This window comes from Solanum tuberosum, unplaced genomic scaffold (genome assembly GCF_000226075.1).
Source record: "Solanum tuberosum cultivar DM 1-3 516 R44 unplaced genomic scaffold, SolTub_3.0 scf00002, whole genome shotgun sequence".
NCBI lineage: Eukaryota > Viridiplantae > Streptophyta > Magnoliopsida > Solanales > Solanaceae > Solanum > Solanum tuberosum.
In genome coordinates this window covers 434,860-451,034 of record NW_006238928.1, presented here as the reverse complement: position 1 = coordinate 451,034, position 16,175 = coordinate 434,860, and the positions used below count along the sequence as shown (strand labels likewise).

Genomic DNA, 16,175 nt, shown 5'->3' with positions numbered 1-16,175 from the left:
ATCTAATTGGGTGAAGGAACCCACTAGTGAAATCCCACATACCTGACGATGAATTCCACTGAGAAATCTTTCGATTTCGAGGCTGGAACTGATGGAATCTTGCTGCGTTCTTGACCTCTTTTCTCCTCTTACGCTCTAAGTTTCTAAGTTTTGATTAATGATTTGATTTAGGTAAGTTCTAGTTATGTTTCTAGGCTTAAACTGACTAAAACCTCATAATTTAGGGCCTAAACGACGTAGCCTAGGGGTCCAACGAAATAGGAAAAGACCAAAACGACCATGACTTAAAATCTGCTGAAGCGACCTACGGATTGATCGATGATCCGTCCTGTCAGTCCGTCGATGACTTCAGAGACCAGGTTCTGAGGGTCTCGACCTACGGACTGATCGACGATCCGTCGATAGATTCACGATCCGTCATGTCAGTCCGTCGATCGACTTTAGAGACTAGGTTCTAAGGGCCTCGACCTACAGACTGATCGACGATCCGTCGATGGATCCACAATCCGTCAAGTCAATCTGTGGTCATGCCTTAGAATGGTTTTTGTCTGAATTTATGGGGATGGTTGCAGATGCGAACCATGGACCACAAGCACGGGCCGTTGGTCACTTTACGATCCGTGGGTAGTAATCGTGGGTTGCACCTGCAACTTCTATAAATCTGCATTAAATTCTATTTTCGGATACGGGGTGTTACACTATCTCCCTTGGATGTCGCAGATCCTCCAGCTTCCACCTCTCCCCTGAATGCTTCCATCTCGGTCTTCTGTGCTAGAATTCTCTACAAGCCTAGAGAATTCTAAAGCCTTCCAAAAAATCTTCTAGGATATTCTAAAGTTTTCTCCAAACCTCTCTAAGATTTTAGTTCCTTCCTACTAAAACTAGCTCACTTATGCTTTAACTTCATGCCTAAGTGGTATGTCAAAGTGGTGGGTCACGATACTATGCAGGCAAATGATGAGGGTGAAACAAAAAGAAAGCCTCTATCTAAGATTGGAAATACCATGGAAAGCAATCCCCTATCTGTCTTTTTTACTTACTGGCCCAGAGCTAGGCTGCAAGCTCTTTTTTTTTTAGTTTTCCATCCAGTGTTAGGTACCTGTATTGAAGCCCGACTAAATAGAAATTTGCACCGGAAAATAACACATTGGGGGTAAAACTATTTTGTTTATACTTTGCCACGATTCCTTAAAACAACACACCCTTCTTGGTATTGTATAGCCTGTGGTGATAATATATTCAAGTTCCTTATTCACAAATAATGTGGATTCTTGCAAATCAAACTTTTTTTTTCTTTCGTAATTTTATAGGCAAAATCACATGCACCAAAGCCCAATTATGGTGGTTAGAGATGATGATAGTAAATGATGATTAGTGATAGTAACAACTCATTATAATGATTCGTAGTAATAATGGTGCACGGTAATGACATTGGAAGCCGTGAATGAATGAAATTTTTGGTAAACCACCATTTTTTGTAGAAATCTTAAAATAGTATTTTTTGTGTAACAAGATAAAGGAAAAATGATTTTTGTGATATGAACATAAACTTGAGTAACTATGCATGAAATTTACTCTTAAAAGTGTACTGCATTCATAAGTTTCAAGGAGATCTCCATCATTTAATTCCAATGTTTGACTGTGTAAGTTAAAAACTTTTAATCTATCTCACCGAGGACTAACTCTAACTCCAATTTAGAATCAACTCCCAATTTTGGCCCTAATTTGAGGTCAAGGTCAGGTCCTAGCTTGGGTTAGGTCTCCGATCTCAGTATGAAATCAAGTCCTAAATCGGTGTCGGAATCGTGGATCCCTGGTTAAGGTTAGGTTAGAGTCGGGTCGAGGATCAAGTTCCGAGGCGGGGTTAAGGTTAAGGTCAAGGTCATGTCTTGGGACCAAGGTTCAAGTTTGGATCATTGTTACCCATTGTTTCATAATGTACTATATTGTATTGTATTGTACTCTATTGTACTGTACTGTATGGTAGATACAATGTTTGACTAGACTGCATTGTTTGTTGTTGTTTAATAACATTTTTATTATTTGGTTTGACTGTATCGTACTGTATTGTAATTTATAAATTTATTAAAATATTCTTAATTATTATAGGGTATGAGGTTTGACTAGAATTAAATAATATATGGTAAAGGGTAAAAAAGTATTATGAAATATTATGCCATGATATAATTGAAAAAAGAAATTAAGTAACAATGGAAACACACCAAATCGGTTGTTCCATAAAATGGGGGTTTTCGTATTGTTACGTAACAACGAAATTTAACAATGCAATACAATACATTTTAAGTAACAATCAAAATAAACATTGTAGGTATGGTAACGATACAATACAATACAATGGATAACAATGATCCAAACAGAGTGTAAAGAGTGTGGGTTCATTGTATTTACTCTGACCATATCTAAATATTCTTGAGACAATATTTTCATACTAACCAAACACCATAAATAAGTTTAAAAAATAATAACTTAAATATACTTACATTGACACCTGTCTATATTCTTATAATAACATATAATATCAATATCAAAGAGGTAATATACATCACTTCTAGAACTTTCTCTAATTTAAGTGAATCTTCATTATTTTAAAATTAAATGAAACCAAGATATTTTAAAAAAAAAATGTGGCATGTAATGGAATCAAGAATTAATGCCACAACATGCAAAAGGCTAAAATAGGACAAGTCACAATCCTTATTCATATCAAACCAAATTTGTGGTGTTTTTGTCCTAATCGAACCAGAAACTGCCATGTGTCAACTTCAACTAGGTAACATGTCAACCATGAATAACTGGAAAAAAAATCTGATTTTTTTGATTCGTTTTCTCCTATTCAATTTATAAGCAAATGGTTATAAGAGATTATTTTATATTCCACCATAAACAATCGAATACATTGACAATGTACGTTAGTTACAAAATAGGGACAAGGGTCTGAAAAAAAATCTATTTTGTAACTAACGTACATCGTCAAGAATTAACATAGTAAAATCTTTTTCAATAAAAACAATAGTATTCGATCTATTAATAAATTCCTAAATAAGTTGTTATTTTTTTTAATTCTCCCTACAAGTTCTTTTTATAAGAACCATTTGTTTTTGTCCATTGAAAATAATGTTTGGAGAAAGAATGTCAAATCCCTAGCTTCTAGAACTCTCTTGATCTAATCAATTAATTAATTAATTGATACTATACTATTTATTTTTAAATGATTGATATGAAGATCTTGAAGCTAATGTGGCATATAAATTATTCCATTATAAACTTAGGCCACAAATTAATTAAATTGCTAAAAAAGAGAAGTCATATATAGCCAAATTAGTGGTGCTTTTGTCCTCATCAAACCAAAAACTGCCATGTGCAGCTATTGCCTAATAATGATATTAATTAAAGACATCTCATTAGTCATTAATCATTGATTAAATAATTTAATTTATATGTAAGAAACTAAAATGGAAAATAATGTTAGTTCTTATTTGATACTCTATAATTCTCTAATGAAACTCCTATGTAAATTTCAATCGAGAAAATGATGTTGGGAGCGTCACTTTCAAATGAATTTTGTGGTGTGTGATTCAAATTTAATTGAAATTCTAACACAGATTTCAAATATCGAATAAAAAAATAATAATTAAATTTTATCTGACTTATCTTGATTATCTCTAAATCTTCATTCAAAAATTACATCTCAAATTATTAGAGTGTTGAATATTACCATAACATCATTATTAATATTCCTCCTAATCATATTTGTTCGAGGATTGGATGTCAAATTGTCGGTTAGTAACGTGCAAACAAACAAAAAAGAATATTTGCAAACAGGTGGCAGGTGGAAAAAAATAAAAAATAAAAATCAAATATGTGACAAAAATTACTCTTTTCGTTTCAATTTTTTTAAAAATATTAAATGAACATACAATTTAAGAAAAATAAAAGACTTTTGAATCTTATAGTCTTAAACTAAAGATAATAGAATGTAAAAAAAAATGTAATTTAATCTTGTATTCTTAAATATATCGGTGAAAAATTAAGATTAAAAAGTTATCAAAAAAATAAAATAAATTTAAACATACTTTAAAAATAAAAAAGATAAAGAAATTGAAACGAAGGAAGTACAACATGAATTAGGACAAAGATGAGTACTAAGCTACTACTCCCTCGTCTCAAATCATATGTCATGATTTCTAAAAATAGTTATCTTGAATTATTTATCATTTTAGAATATTAAGACAAAATTAATTTTATTTCCCATTTTACCTTTTTAATTATTTTTCTTGAAGATTCCAAACATCTCAATTTCAGCATTTTATCATGGAGTAAAATTCTTATCAAGCTTTCTTAAAGGGATGCACGATAGATAATTTGAAAACGGAGTGAGTAATTTACCAATTATATCCAAACAACACCCCAAATTTTCCAAAAATTCCAAATCAACCCTCAATTACCATCTTTACAAGCCAATAGAAAATCAATTCCACTAATTCACGTAAACTTCAAAGCAGAAGATAAAATCTCTGCTCAGCTCTTATGTTTTAGTTTTGCTTTTATAGGTAATATTAAAAAAAAAAAATCTGGTTCGGTGGTTGATTTATTGGTAACTGTCTTATAAAAAGCTCATATCCCTCTAATTTTGATTTTTTTTTCAGATTAAAGAGCAAAAAACAAGAAGTGGGGTTTTGAGTTCTTGATGTAAATTGTGGATTTGCACAAATTTTGGTTTTATTTTGAGTTTCCAAGGTATATTGTACATTGGCTTAAAGTATTTTAATTTCTGTTCCCTTTAATGGGGTTTTATTGATTCTTCTGTAACTGAATCTTTTATCCAAAATGTTCCAAGTTTGATGGAGAAGGAAAGTTTTTAAGGTTAACTCATAAAGTTAGTAACTTTTTTGTTGTAGTTATCTGAAAATTAGATTAATTTTGGAAAAAAGATTTTATTTTTCTGTTTATTTATGAGGAGGTATAAATTGGAAAGCTGTAATTTTTCTTTTGGGGTTTTCTTGTTCTTCTGTGACTGAATCTTTTATCAAAAATGTTCCAAGTTTGATGGAGAAGGAAAGTTTTTAAGGTTCTTTATGAGACAACCAAGCTGGAAATCTCATAAAGTTGGTAACTTTTTTGTTGTAGTTATCTGAAAATTAGATTAATTTTGAAAAAAAGATTTTATTTTTCTGTTTATTTATGAGGAGGTTGAATTGGAAAAAGCTGTAATTTTTCATCTGGGGTTTAGTTGAACTGATTTAATTGGAATTGGAATTTTTATTTCTTGAAATTTCAAGTGCTAAATTCAGCTATTCTTTAGGGTCAAATGTTAGTTGTTGTATTCTATTATGACCTATTTTTGTGGGGTTTTCATTAGCTGTCAATTTTCTTTCCTTTGGTTCAAGTTGAACTTGAACATGGTTTGAAAACTTGACTCAATTAATTGCTAATAAAAAGGTAGAAGACAAAAAGGTGAAGAATTTGAATTATGTTGCATATTGTTTGTTTTATATATTAGAAAACTTGTTTATATCTTACCTACCTGAATAATGACAACATTATAGGCCAGATTCAATGGAAGAAAATCCCTCTTTCTTTGGGGTTCCATTGCTTTATTGTATAATATATATTGAGATTCAAGGTTTCTGGACCCTTGTGTACTATTAATATAATAAATAATTATAAGAATCTCTTTTCTTGATTTTGGCTTAAGCATAACATGCCTGTTTTAATGTTTGTTTGCCATCAATTTCATTGTGTTCATTTTCTTACCTTATCTGTCTTGGTATAGGAACAAATCACTCATTTAGTTTTTCATTGAGGTTCCAGAATCTTGATACATCTGTCTGACTCTGTGTCCGGTGCCTGCATTGGATAAGTTCCTGGATATAGGAAGATATGGCCATGACATTTACCCCCTTGTCATGGTTGCTTTGGAGTGGAAAACATCAAGAACCCAAAATCTCTAATGGTTCCTCTTTAAATTCATCACCTGATTCGTTATTGTGGGAATCGGATACTTTGAAGTTTCCTCTTGATCGCAGGAGGGACATCGCTTCCTCATCAAGAAGGGTTAAGCGAAAATGGCAGAGTCGTGAGGAACGAAAGATTGACAGGGAATATGATATTGTTATTGTGCCATCAGATGGTGGATGTGTTTCAGGGTCTGAGTCTGAGGATTCAGATTGGTCAGTTGGATGGCTGGAGCCTCATGGACCTGGATTCAATAGTGATGATGATTTAGATGATAGCTTTGCTGTGCTTGTTCCCTGCTATGGCTATGGTTGTGCAAATGTGGAAGAAAATGCACAAGATAAGTTTCTGCAAGCCATCGCAAACTTGAAGGACATATATGCTACTGGTAATAGTCTCTTGCTGTTATGTTCTTGTTATTTGAATATTATTTCTAATATTGTATGTATCTCTTGGATGACACGGAAAATTGAGTCTTGACCAATGCTTTTCAAAGATTGTTATACACATTGCTGTTGAAAACCTTATATTGTAAAAGACTTCATTAGGATTAATCACATATTGCTGGCAAATTAGGCCATTAAGGTATTCTAAGAGAAACGCAAGTGTTGATGTTCATAAAGATTTGGTGCTTTTGCAAAATACCTGACTCACAATAGGCTCTATTTATTGAAAAGGTCCTTTCCCAGTTACAATCATTATAACTAAGTGGATGATGAGGATATATGCCAGTACTCTTCTCTATAGGAATCAAAGCCTTACTGGTTCCTCATTTAGCTTTAACAAACCTAACATGAGATTTGGCCATTAGGGTTCAGGCAAAAGTACTAGTAGTAGTTGTTGCAGTTAATAAGAGAGTATGGAAGGTCCAAGTGAATAACAGACGTCACGAGGCTAGAATTCCAACACGTGACACTTCGCCACTAGGTTGTTACTCCTCATTGATCAAAGGAGTTATAAATTCCAAAACCTGTATTGATAGAGTATGAATGATGATACAATTGCTTCTTGACACCAAGAGAGGAATGCGGCAATGCTTCTAAACCAACTAACTTAATGAACGTTTCAGTTGCTTTACTATGTTTACAAATCTGAGTATTTGGTTTAGCTGGAAAGGCTTATGAAAATTGAAAGAGTTTCACTTTTGCTAGTTTCGTTTGATCAAAAAGTTGTAATCTTTCTTCAAGCATATAATCAATTCAATTAAGTCTTCCTGCTTTTTTAACTTTGCTATTATCAGAGAAACCTAATTTTTTCTTCAACATTGTTCTTTAGCTATTACATGTAAAAACTTTTCCTTTTAACTTTTAGTTTCTATGTAATTGAACATAAATATCGGAAACAATTTCTCTACCTCTCACAAGGTAGGGGTAAGGTCTGCGTACACCCCACCCCCACCCTCCCCAGACCCCAGTTGTGGGATCACATTGGGTATGCTGTTGTTGCTTATTGTATCTGATTGAACATAAAGTCATCAATAATGCGTTGAATTAGATAAAGAGACAAAAAGATCTATAATGAGTAAATTATTTTCAGCTTCCCTTTTCGTCACAGTTTTTAGCTTTGTACTTTGTATGATTTAGGCTTCTTGATTTCGTTGCAGAGAATAAGAAGTATATGGAGCACTGGGTCTCATCTCTGAGGAATCACTGAAATCCAGCAGCGCCTATGGTGCTGATCAAAACTTGTTTTCTGCTGCTTATCATGATTCTATGTTGCAGTGGATCAAACTTGAGCTGTTATGGTTACTCACTACAAACTTAGATATGAACTCTATAGAAATATAAAGATATGATATCCTAAAACAAACAAAAAAATGTCTGGAAATAATGTATATTTGTAGAAAGAGGAGTGAGTTTGAAGGACGCTAATATTTGAGGAGAAGAAATAGCAGACGATATAGGCATCTGCTGCTTCCTATCCACTCTCAAAAAGAAAAGAAAAAAAGAAAAAACAAGAAAAAGGAACCTCCCTTTCATATTTCGTGGATATTCTGGTATTTGATCTCCAGAATTGTCTCCGAAGATGTGACCTCTGCTTGCAATGCTTCTTCATGAACATTGGTGTAAGTTTTCGATGTAAAGTGACTGGAAGGAGACAGAAAGAAATGGATGATGGAGGACACAAAATTCTTAAGAAGAGGGAAAGGCACAGCTGTGTGTTATGCTTGATCATTCTTTGATGTAAATATCTGTGAATATGTAAATATGTTCATCTAGTTGTAAATACGTCGCGTGAAGTTTGATAATCTTCATAAGTACTGTAAATAATTGTAAAACTCAGACAGCATTAGTTGCAATAATATGCCTCTGCTGTTTATTGGTGATGTTTTTCTTCCCTGCTTCCTCTCTATATCCCTCTGTTGTTCTGTATTTCTGTTGCTTAAGGCTATGCTATAAGCCTGTTACTGTAAACTCTATTGATTGGAAATGAATAGAAACTTTATTCATTTTCAAGCCAATATGTTGAGGAGCTCAATGAATGAGGACTTCAACAAAATTTAAACAACAATGACAACATATTCAGTGTAATCTCACAAGTAGGGTTTGGAGAGGCTGGTGTGTACGTAATCTTACTCTTACCTTGTGAAGAGCGAAAATTGTACTAGCAACCTTATGGGATAGTAATTGATTATTTTGATCTCAATCATGTAATGTTCATTTTTTTATATATAATCGTGGTGTTCGGACCTACTGCTTTGATTATTTCATTCTATCTGTGTCTCTTTTTTCTACCCATGCTCTTCTCAATTTTTCATTCTCCAGCATAGCAAACAAGTATGTAAATATTTTTGCATAGTACTTCTTGGTACGGAGTTTAAGAAATAAAGAAGACTTTTGAATCTTGTGGTCCTAAATTAAAGTTATATCAAATGTACAAAATTGCCCTTTAATCTTGTGGCTTTAAACATGTCACGTGGAAAGTTGAAACTAAAATGTTACCAAAAAAAAAAGAGGTAATTATTTTTTAAACACACTAAAAAGTAAAGGAGGTCATTCTTTTTTAAACGGAGGGAATAGTTAACAACCACAATATAATATTAACACCACCACATCTTTTTTTTTAAAAATGAATATATTTGTGATCTTAGCTTGCCTGGAATCATGTAGCATCATCTTGTAATAGCCATGTTAGTATGTTACAGACAATGCAAAACCATCTTCTTATTGCTATCTTTTTAACTATTACTTTCATAATGAAAAATTATAACTTTTAGTACTTTTTTATCTCTAATTATATAAATTTTATTTTCAAAAATTAAAAATTCGATATCCAAATCAAAATACTCCCTACGTTTTAATTTGTTTATTTGATTATGATTTGACACAAAGTTTAAGAAAATAAAAAAGAGTTTTGCATCTTATGGTCTTAAAATAAATCTATATAGAATATAATAAATGCTATTTAAATCTTGTGGTCGTAAACATGAGTACATGACATGAAAAATTAGAATCAGAGAGTTGTCAAAAAAAGAAAAGATACATTCTTTTTGAAACGGACTAAAAAGAAAAGTAAGACAAACAAATTGAAACGGATTGAATAGTAATGGTGACAAACAAGAATAATAATAAAAAGGAGAAAGTCAAACCATGTACACCCCTCAACTCAAAAAGAATACTACAATAAGAAAAAATAAGAAGAGGGAAGGACATGCAAGCCATAATGTTAAACCAATCTGGCAGATCCATGATTTTTTAAATTTTTAAAAAAAATTTATTAAAATTGTCAATTGGTTAGTTAGTTAATGGGGTTCCTACACTTATGCTTATTTCTAAAAAAATAGATCCAACACCTTTTTTTGACCAAGTATGTTCCCCATACATTTTTGCTCAACATCATGCACATTTTCTCCTTCCTAGTAATCATATAGTTTTTTTTTCCCTTTCAATGGTGGATCTCATCTATGTATTATCAAACAACTTATGTTCAATGAAGAAAAACAAGTAAATTCATAGTGAGAGTATTAGAAAAAAGAAGAAAAAATGTTGCATAGAGCAGCAAGAAATGCATATTCTTGGTGGTGGGCTAGCCATATTAGAACAAAACAGTCAAAATGGCTTGATGAAAACCTCCAAGGTCAGTTCTTTATTAGTAGAATATCTATTTATATATATCTTGTTTATGATGCAATCTTTAATATATAATAACATTTTTTGAGATTTTCAAAATAGGTTCTTTTATCAAGAAAATAACAGAATATTGAACTAGTACTAGTGTGTTTTACTGTATAGTGTATAGATATCATGCAAATGTTTGTAGTTCCAATGAATCATAATAAAGAAAGAATAATAGAATTGTTATAGCTGTTTTCCTAATTGAGGTATTGATAAAGGGTTTAAATTATATATACCGACAGTGTAAAGAATGAATTTAACTCGTTATAGTAGGTTAGTTTCTGGATAGCACATAATGTATGTAGTTTAGTGTACACAACTTTAACTCACTAACAAATACAGAGATGGACAACTTATTATACTACTCCCTCTGTTTCAATTTGTTTGTCTGATTTTGACTTGGTGCGGAGTTGAAGAAAGTAAATAAGTAGAAAGTTGAAAAAACATTCTTTTAGAAACGGACTAAAAAGGAAAGTAAGACAAACAAATTGAAACGGAGGGAATATTTGTCTTAAAAGGCATTGGAAGTAGAAAAAAGAATGATGTTAAAGGATTTTTCTTGGATCACTATAACAGCATAAATCACAGATGAGATTTATTTGTTCCTTCTGTTGTCTTGTAAGTAGAGGGGAGGACCATTATCCACTGAGTTTCAAACCGCGCATAATTAGCCCTTGAGGATTTCTCGATTATCAGAAAGTATTCTCATACATGTATAAAGAGCTAACTGTTATGCCTGTTATTTGCAGATATGGAGGAGAAGGTTGAATACGTACTCAAGATCATAGACGAGGATGGAGAATCCTTTGCAAAGCGGGCTGAGATGTACTACAGGAGGAGGCCTGAGCTCTTGAACTTCATAGAAGATTTTTTCCGGAGTTACAGAGCTTTGGCAGAGAGATTTGATCATTTATCCAAAGATCTTCAGACTGCTAATCGAACCATTGCAACTGTCTATCCTGAGAGAGTTCAACTCGCGATGGAAGAAGAAGATGGAGAACAATTTTATGAAGAATTAGGACCTCCTAAGGAATCAAATGAGCCTTCCAAAAGCTCACCAGCAGCCCCAAAGTTAAGTTTCCCAAAAGTTCCTTCATTTGCCAAACGAAATGCTAAACCATCAAGGTTAATGTCAAAGAAGGGGCTAATAAAGTTCAATGTTGATGATGAAATTGCTGCTGCTCGTCCAAGATCAGGCTTGAAAAAGTCCGAGGCACTCCAGGAAATCGATAAGCTTCAGAAGGATATTTTGGCACTTCAGACTGAGAAAGAGTTCATCAAGAGCTCATATGAAAATGGGCTAGCAAAGTATTGGGAGATCGAAGAACGGGTCACTGAGATGCAATCAAAAGTTAGCAGCTTGCAAGATGAGTTTGGCATTGGCACAATGATCGAGGATGATGAAGCTCGGTCATTGATGACAGCCACAGCTCTGAACTCATGCCAAGAGACCTTGGATCGGTTGCAGGAAAAACAGAAGCAATCAGTGGAAGATGTTATAGTTGAGCATCAAAAGATTTTAGAGGTCCTTGGGAAATTTGAGACTCTAAAGGGAAAGGTTGTCAGTCGCCTGCCTCATCCACAAGTCCTCTCTGAAGTAAATAAGTCTTCCAATCGAGATTCGGAATTGAAGTTGCTGAACCGACAAGTGGAAACTTCTGAAAGAGAGAAGCATAATGAAGAGACAGTGCATAAGGAGCTGGTAGCTAGTTCTGCTAGTTCCATGTCTGATCTGGCAGAGAAGGTTGATGAACTTGTAGATAAAGTCATAAACTTGGAAAGTGCTTTCTCTTCCCAGAATGCATACGTAAATAGATTAAGAGCGGAGACAAATGAACTTCATTCACATCTGACCAAAGCAGAAGAGGACAAGGGAACTTTGGTTGAAGATTCCGAGAGCATGAGCAAGAGGATCAGACAACTGGAGGAAGAACTTCTTAGGGTTCAGAATCTCAATGAAAGATTTAGTTTTGATGATCTCTCTGAGAAATTGCACAATAACAGGCAAGATGAAGATGGCAAAGTTACTTTGTCATCCAATAAAGTAATCAATGTTTCAGGAGTTGATGAGGCAAAGCAGTTTCACGCCCATGGAGCAATCATACCTGGAGAAAATGTTGTAGGTAGCTCCAATGAGGTTACCAGTAAGGAATGTTTGAAGAAAGAAGGCTTGAAAGGACAGGAGGATTGTCGTGAAGTTGACCATCAAAACCTTGTTGAAAGTCACTTGAGCAGCAGTACTCGAGACGGACAGGCAGGTGGCACTTTAGGTGCTAACCAGGGTGTTTCAGGTGTTGAAAAGGCGAAACAGTTTCAGGTTAATGAAGCAAACATTCCTGGAGCAGATGTTCTAGGTATCTCAAAAGAGGTTAGTAGTAAGGAGGGTCTGAAGAAAGAAGTCTTGCAAGAACAGGAGGATTGTCTTGAAGTTGACCAGAAAAACCTTGTCAAAAGCCACTTCAGCAATGATACTCGAGATGGACAGACGGGTATAACTTTAGAAGATAACCAGGGATCAGGGTTCACAGACAAAGAGATGATGATGACCATCGCTACTACCACAGGTAAAGAAGAAAAGTTTCCAAAAGCTGATCTTCAGAATGACCAAGACAATTTTATCAAAAGTACCGTGGGAGATGCTGCAGATGTTGGGATAGAAAAAGGGTCTGATAAAAGCCACGGGCATGCTACAGATCATGGTTCAGACACCAAAAAAAATGATGGAAAGGTCGAGCCAAAGGGGACAAATGACAGTGCAAACAGAAGCAATTTTCTTGGTTCTGCTCCTGGTTATGATGCACTGATCTCAACAGATATCAGAATGGGAGGGGAAGCAAAGAAACAAGATATCCAGGATAATCTCATTCTCTTCAAAGGTGAAGCTGAAAAGCTTTCCATATCCGACCTTCAGAATGACCATGACGACTCAACCAAAATTGGTTGTGTGAAGGATGTGGAAGAGGTTAAGTTAGAAAAAGGGGTTGACAAAAGTCAACAAGTACATGTTACAGATCATGGATCACCTACCAAGAAAAATGTCGAACAAAAGGGGGCAAATGATCTTGCAGACAGAAGGGACATTTTGCCCAGTTCTGTCGAAGATAAAGAAGAAAAGCTTTACAAAACCAACCATCAGAATCATCTGAATGACTTTATACAAGATGCTCCACCAAGGGATTCTCCAGATGTAAATATGGAGGTAGGATTTGTTGAAAGTGAAAGCTTTCATACGTCAAATGATGACTTGACCACAAAAAGATACGCAGGGAAGGAAGAGCAAGCCAGGACAAAAGATGCTGCAGACAGGAGCGATTTTTTTCACATTGTTGAAGGTAAAGAAGAAATATTTTACAAAACCACCACCAGAATCATATAATGTATTGTTCCCAAAATTCGATGGATATGAAGTCTGATGAAAGTTATCTACATGTTTCAGATAATGAATCTGCTATCAGAAGAGATCTGAGAATGGAAGATCAAGCAGGCACCAAAGATATTGCAGAGAAGAGTGGTCGTTTGCAGATTCCCCCGGAAGGTAAAGAAGAAAATATTCAGAAATCCAACCATCCGGATTACCAGTATGATCTCCCTGCAAATGTTCCTATAAGGGATGCTTCTAACGCCAAGATGGAGAAGGCCTTTCATGAAAGTGAACACACACATAATTCAGATGATTCCGCAGCTATCAGAGAAGAGAGAACGGAGGAACTAGCAGGTAAAACTCAGATATTGCATGTATTACTGGTACTTGTCTAATTTCTGTCAAATTTAAAGAAGAAACTTTTTTACATTTCTGACTTTACGAACTATGCAGTGAAGGATGCTTCACATGAAAGTTTGTCTATGAGTTCACCCTATGATTCAGATATCTCAAAAGACATCAGAGTTGGACAGCAAGCAAGAAGAACAAACTTTACAGACAAGTTTGCTTCTTCTACAAGTGAAGAGGGAAGAAGTTTATACAATGATCTATTGCAGGTTAGTTCATCTGGAGCAACACTAGATGGCACTTCAAAAGGTGGATCCAATGAAGATGTTCATACAATGAATCCTCCTCGTCATGATTCAGTTTTCCTTGAAGACACGGAGATGCAACTTGAGAAACTGGATTATGATCCTTCCAATTCACAGAATTACCTTAAAAACATCCAGGTGAAGGGTCAAGGAAGCACTCCTCAAAAGTCCACTCTAGAAAAATCAGACCAAAGTGAAGATACAAGAGCATCCAGTAGCGGCTCAGGGATCTCAATCACTACGAACAACAAAGGTAGAGAGAAGGTAGGTGATGATCATCATTTCAATATGAATGACAGCAGGCAATCAGATGATCTTTCAAGAAGGATGGATTTCAAGAATAAAATCGAGTCGGAGGAGCAAAACAATGAATTCTCTCACAATTTCAGTCAAGCAAAGCAAGATGGTGACTTTCAACAATCCAATTGGCATAACCAACTTGAAACACATTCAGCAAGGGTCCACGTGAAAGATATTCCAGGCCCCGTCCCAGATGATGAGCTAGAAGAATGGGAAAGTATTTTAGATAATCTTCCATCTGTCTTAAGTGATTATAAGAGAGATGACCTACACAAGGATGATCTCCCAGATCAAGGTACTCCGCTCTTAAGCTTTAAGAGGATACTATCTATCTTTGTCAACTTGTAAATTAATTAAGTTAATGGGCACTCATTGTAGGGAATGGCGAAGATTCAAGGAGGCAAGTGTTCAGGACAATTCACAATGAGCTCTACACGGAACAACATGAATCTGGAACAGAGGATGACCAACCAAACTGGAGAGCACTGTTCCTAAACAGCCTGGATGATGACAGAGAAAAGATACTACTTGAGGAGTATACATCAGTTCTTAGAAATTTCAAGGGTGTGAAGATGAAGCTCAATGATGAGGAGAAGAAAAGGAGAGCGAGCCACTTCCAATATGTTGTGCAGATGAAAGTTCTAAAGAATGCTAATGCCTTGAAGGATGCACAGATTCTATCTTTACAGCATAGATTGAACTCGCTTCAGTCAAAAGACGTTGAAACAATATACTTCAATGAAATGCCAAAGGAAGCAACCTTGCAAGCTGCTGACATGAGACAGGAATCAACTGCACCAGAAGACAGAAGGATCTCAGATATTGGGGAGGATAGCAGAGATATCAAAGTTACTGATGTTGATGAAACACACTCCTTCACCACTGTTGAAGAGAAAGTACGGATGGACATTGATGATTTGCTGGAGGAAAACATAGAGTTGTGGCTTAGATTTAGCACCTCATTTCATCAACTACATAAGTTTCAAACTTCAGTTCAGGATTTACAAGATGAAATAAATAAAGTGAGGGAAGAGCGCAAGCAAGATATAGGTTTACCACAGTCGCTACTATCAGGCATCCGCCCAATCTATAGGCATCTAAGAGAGATACATACTGAGTTGACATTGTGGTTGGACCATAATGCAGTACTGAAAGATGACTTACAGAACAGGTTATCATCTCTATCTAATATTCTCGATGTGATAACAAGATTGTCAAGGTCCAAAGAGAATGAACCAGTGTTGAATGCCTATCAAGCAGCAAAGTTTCAAGGTGAGATTTTAAACATGAAGCAAGAGAACAATAAACTAGCAGGTGAACTTGAATTAGGGATTGAATGTATTCGGAAACTTCAAAATGAGATCCAAAGCACACTGTCAAACCTGGACGAAGAACTTGGGCTGAAAAAACAACCAGCAAGGCCTCGATCCAAAATTCCCCTAAGGTCCTTCCTGTTTGGAGTAAAGTTGAAGAGGCAGAGGCCGTCCATATTTTCCTGTGTGAATCCAGCATTGCAGAAACAGTACAGTGATTTATAACAGCACCAAGATAGATGCTTTTATAACAGCAGTAGCCAAATAGATGTCTCTTCCCCCGCCCCTCCCCTCTTTTCCTTCCCCTTTAGCTCTGTTGTAGTCAATTCTTAATAGTTGAAAATTAATTTGAAGGTGAAAAGGTGTGTTGCCTTTTATCGAGTAGAATACCAGAACTGCTCGTGTTTTAAAGCATTGCCATGTTCCTCCTTGCAACAATATTTTTTTCAGATTCACC

At 35.0% G+C, this 16,175-nt stretch overlaps 2 protein-coding genes across 5 annotated transcripts; both read left to right on the top strand.

Annotated features, from left to right (window-relative positions):
* The first annotated feature begins 4,499 nt into the window (after positions 1-4,499).
* Positions 4,500-8,302, top strand: LOC102606343 (uncharacterized). Of its 4 annotated transcripts, XM_006337995.2 has the most exons (4): positions 4,500-4,571; positions 4,668-4,758; positions 5,795-6,364; positions 7,580-8,302. In XM_006337995.2, the coding sequence occupies exons 3-4, from the start codon at positions 5,902-5,904 to the stop codon at positions 7,627-7,629; spliced, it is 513 nt and encodes a 170-aa protein (XP_006338057.1). In that variant the 5' UTR covers positions 4,500-4,571; positions 4,668-4,758; positions 5,795-5,901; the 3' UTR covers positions 7,630-8,302. The 4 variants fall into 4 exon arrangements, with proteins under 4 accessions (XP_006338057.1, XP_015166904.1, XP_015166844.1 ...); XM_015311418.1 differs by lacking the exon at positions 4,500-4,571 and having other exon boundaries at positions 4,612-4,758; positions 5,833-6,364; XM_015311398.1 differs by lacking the exons at positions 4,500-4,571; positions 4,668-4,758 and adding an exon at positions 4,791-4,884 and having other exon boundaries at positions 5,090-6,364.
* A 1,612-nt stretch (positions 8,303-9,914) lies between these two features.
* LOC107061659 (protein NETWORKED 2A-like) lies at positions 9,915-16,148 on the top strand. Its single transcript, XM_015311325.1, has 5 exons — positions 9,915-10,053; positions 10,841-13,423; positions 13,528-13,806; positions 13,906-14,700; positions 14,784-16,148. Exons 1-5 carry the CDS (start codon positions 9,960-9,962, stop codon positions 15,941-15,943), a joined length of 4,911 nt encoding a protein of 1,636 aa, XP_015166811.1. The 5' UTR covers positions 9,915-9,959; the 3' UTR covers positions 15,944-16,148.
* Positions 16,149-16,175: the final 27 nt, after the last annotated feature.

Bases quoted from the DNA above. Each gene is read 5' to 3' on its own strand.
- LOC107061659 (XM_015311325.1), top strand. From the start codon at position 9,960: ATGTTGCATAGAGCAGCAAGAAATGCATATTCTTGGTGGTGGGCTAGC. The intron at 13,424-13,527 runs GTAAAGAAGAAA...TACATGTTTCAG, and splicing joins TTTTTTTCACATTGTTGAAG to ATAATGAATCTGCTATCAGA. The intron at 14,701-14,783 runs GTACTCCGCTCT...CACTCATTGTAG, and splicing joins GGATGATCTCCCAGATCAAG to GGAATGGCGAAGATTCAAGG.
- LOC102606343 (XM_006337995.2), top strand. From the start codon at position 5,902: ATGGCCATGACATTTACCCCCTTGTCATGGTTGCTTTGGAGTGGAAAA. The intron at 6,365-7,579 runs GTAATAGTCTCT...ATTTCGTTGCAG, and splicing joins GAAGGACATATATGCTACTG to AGAATAAGAAGTATATGGAG.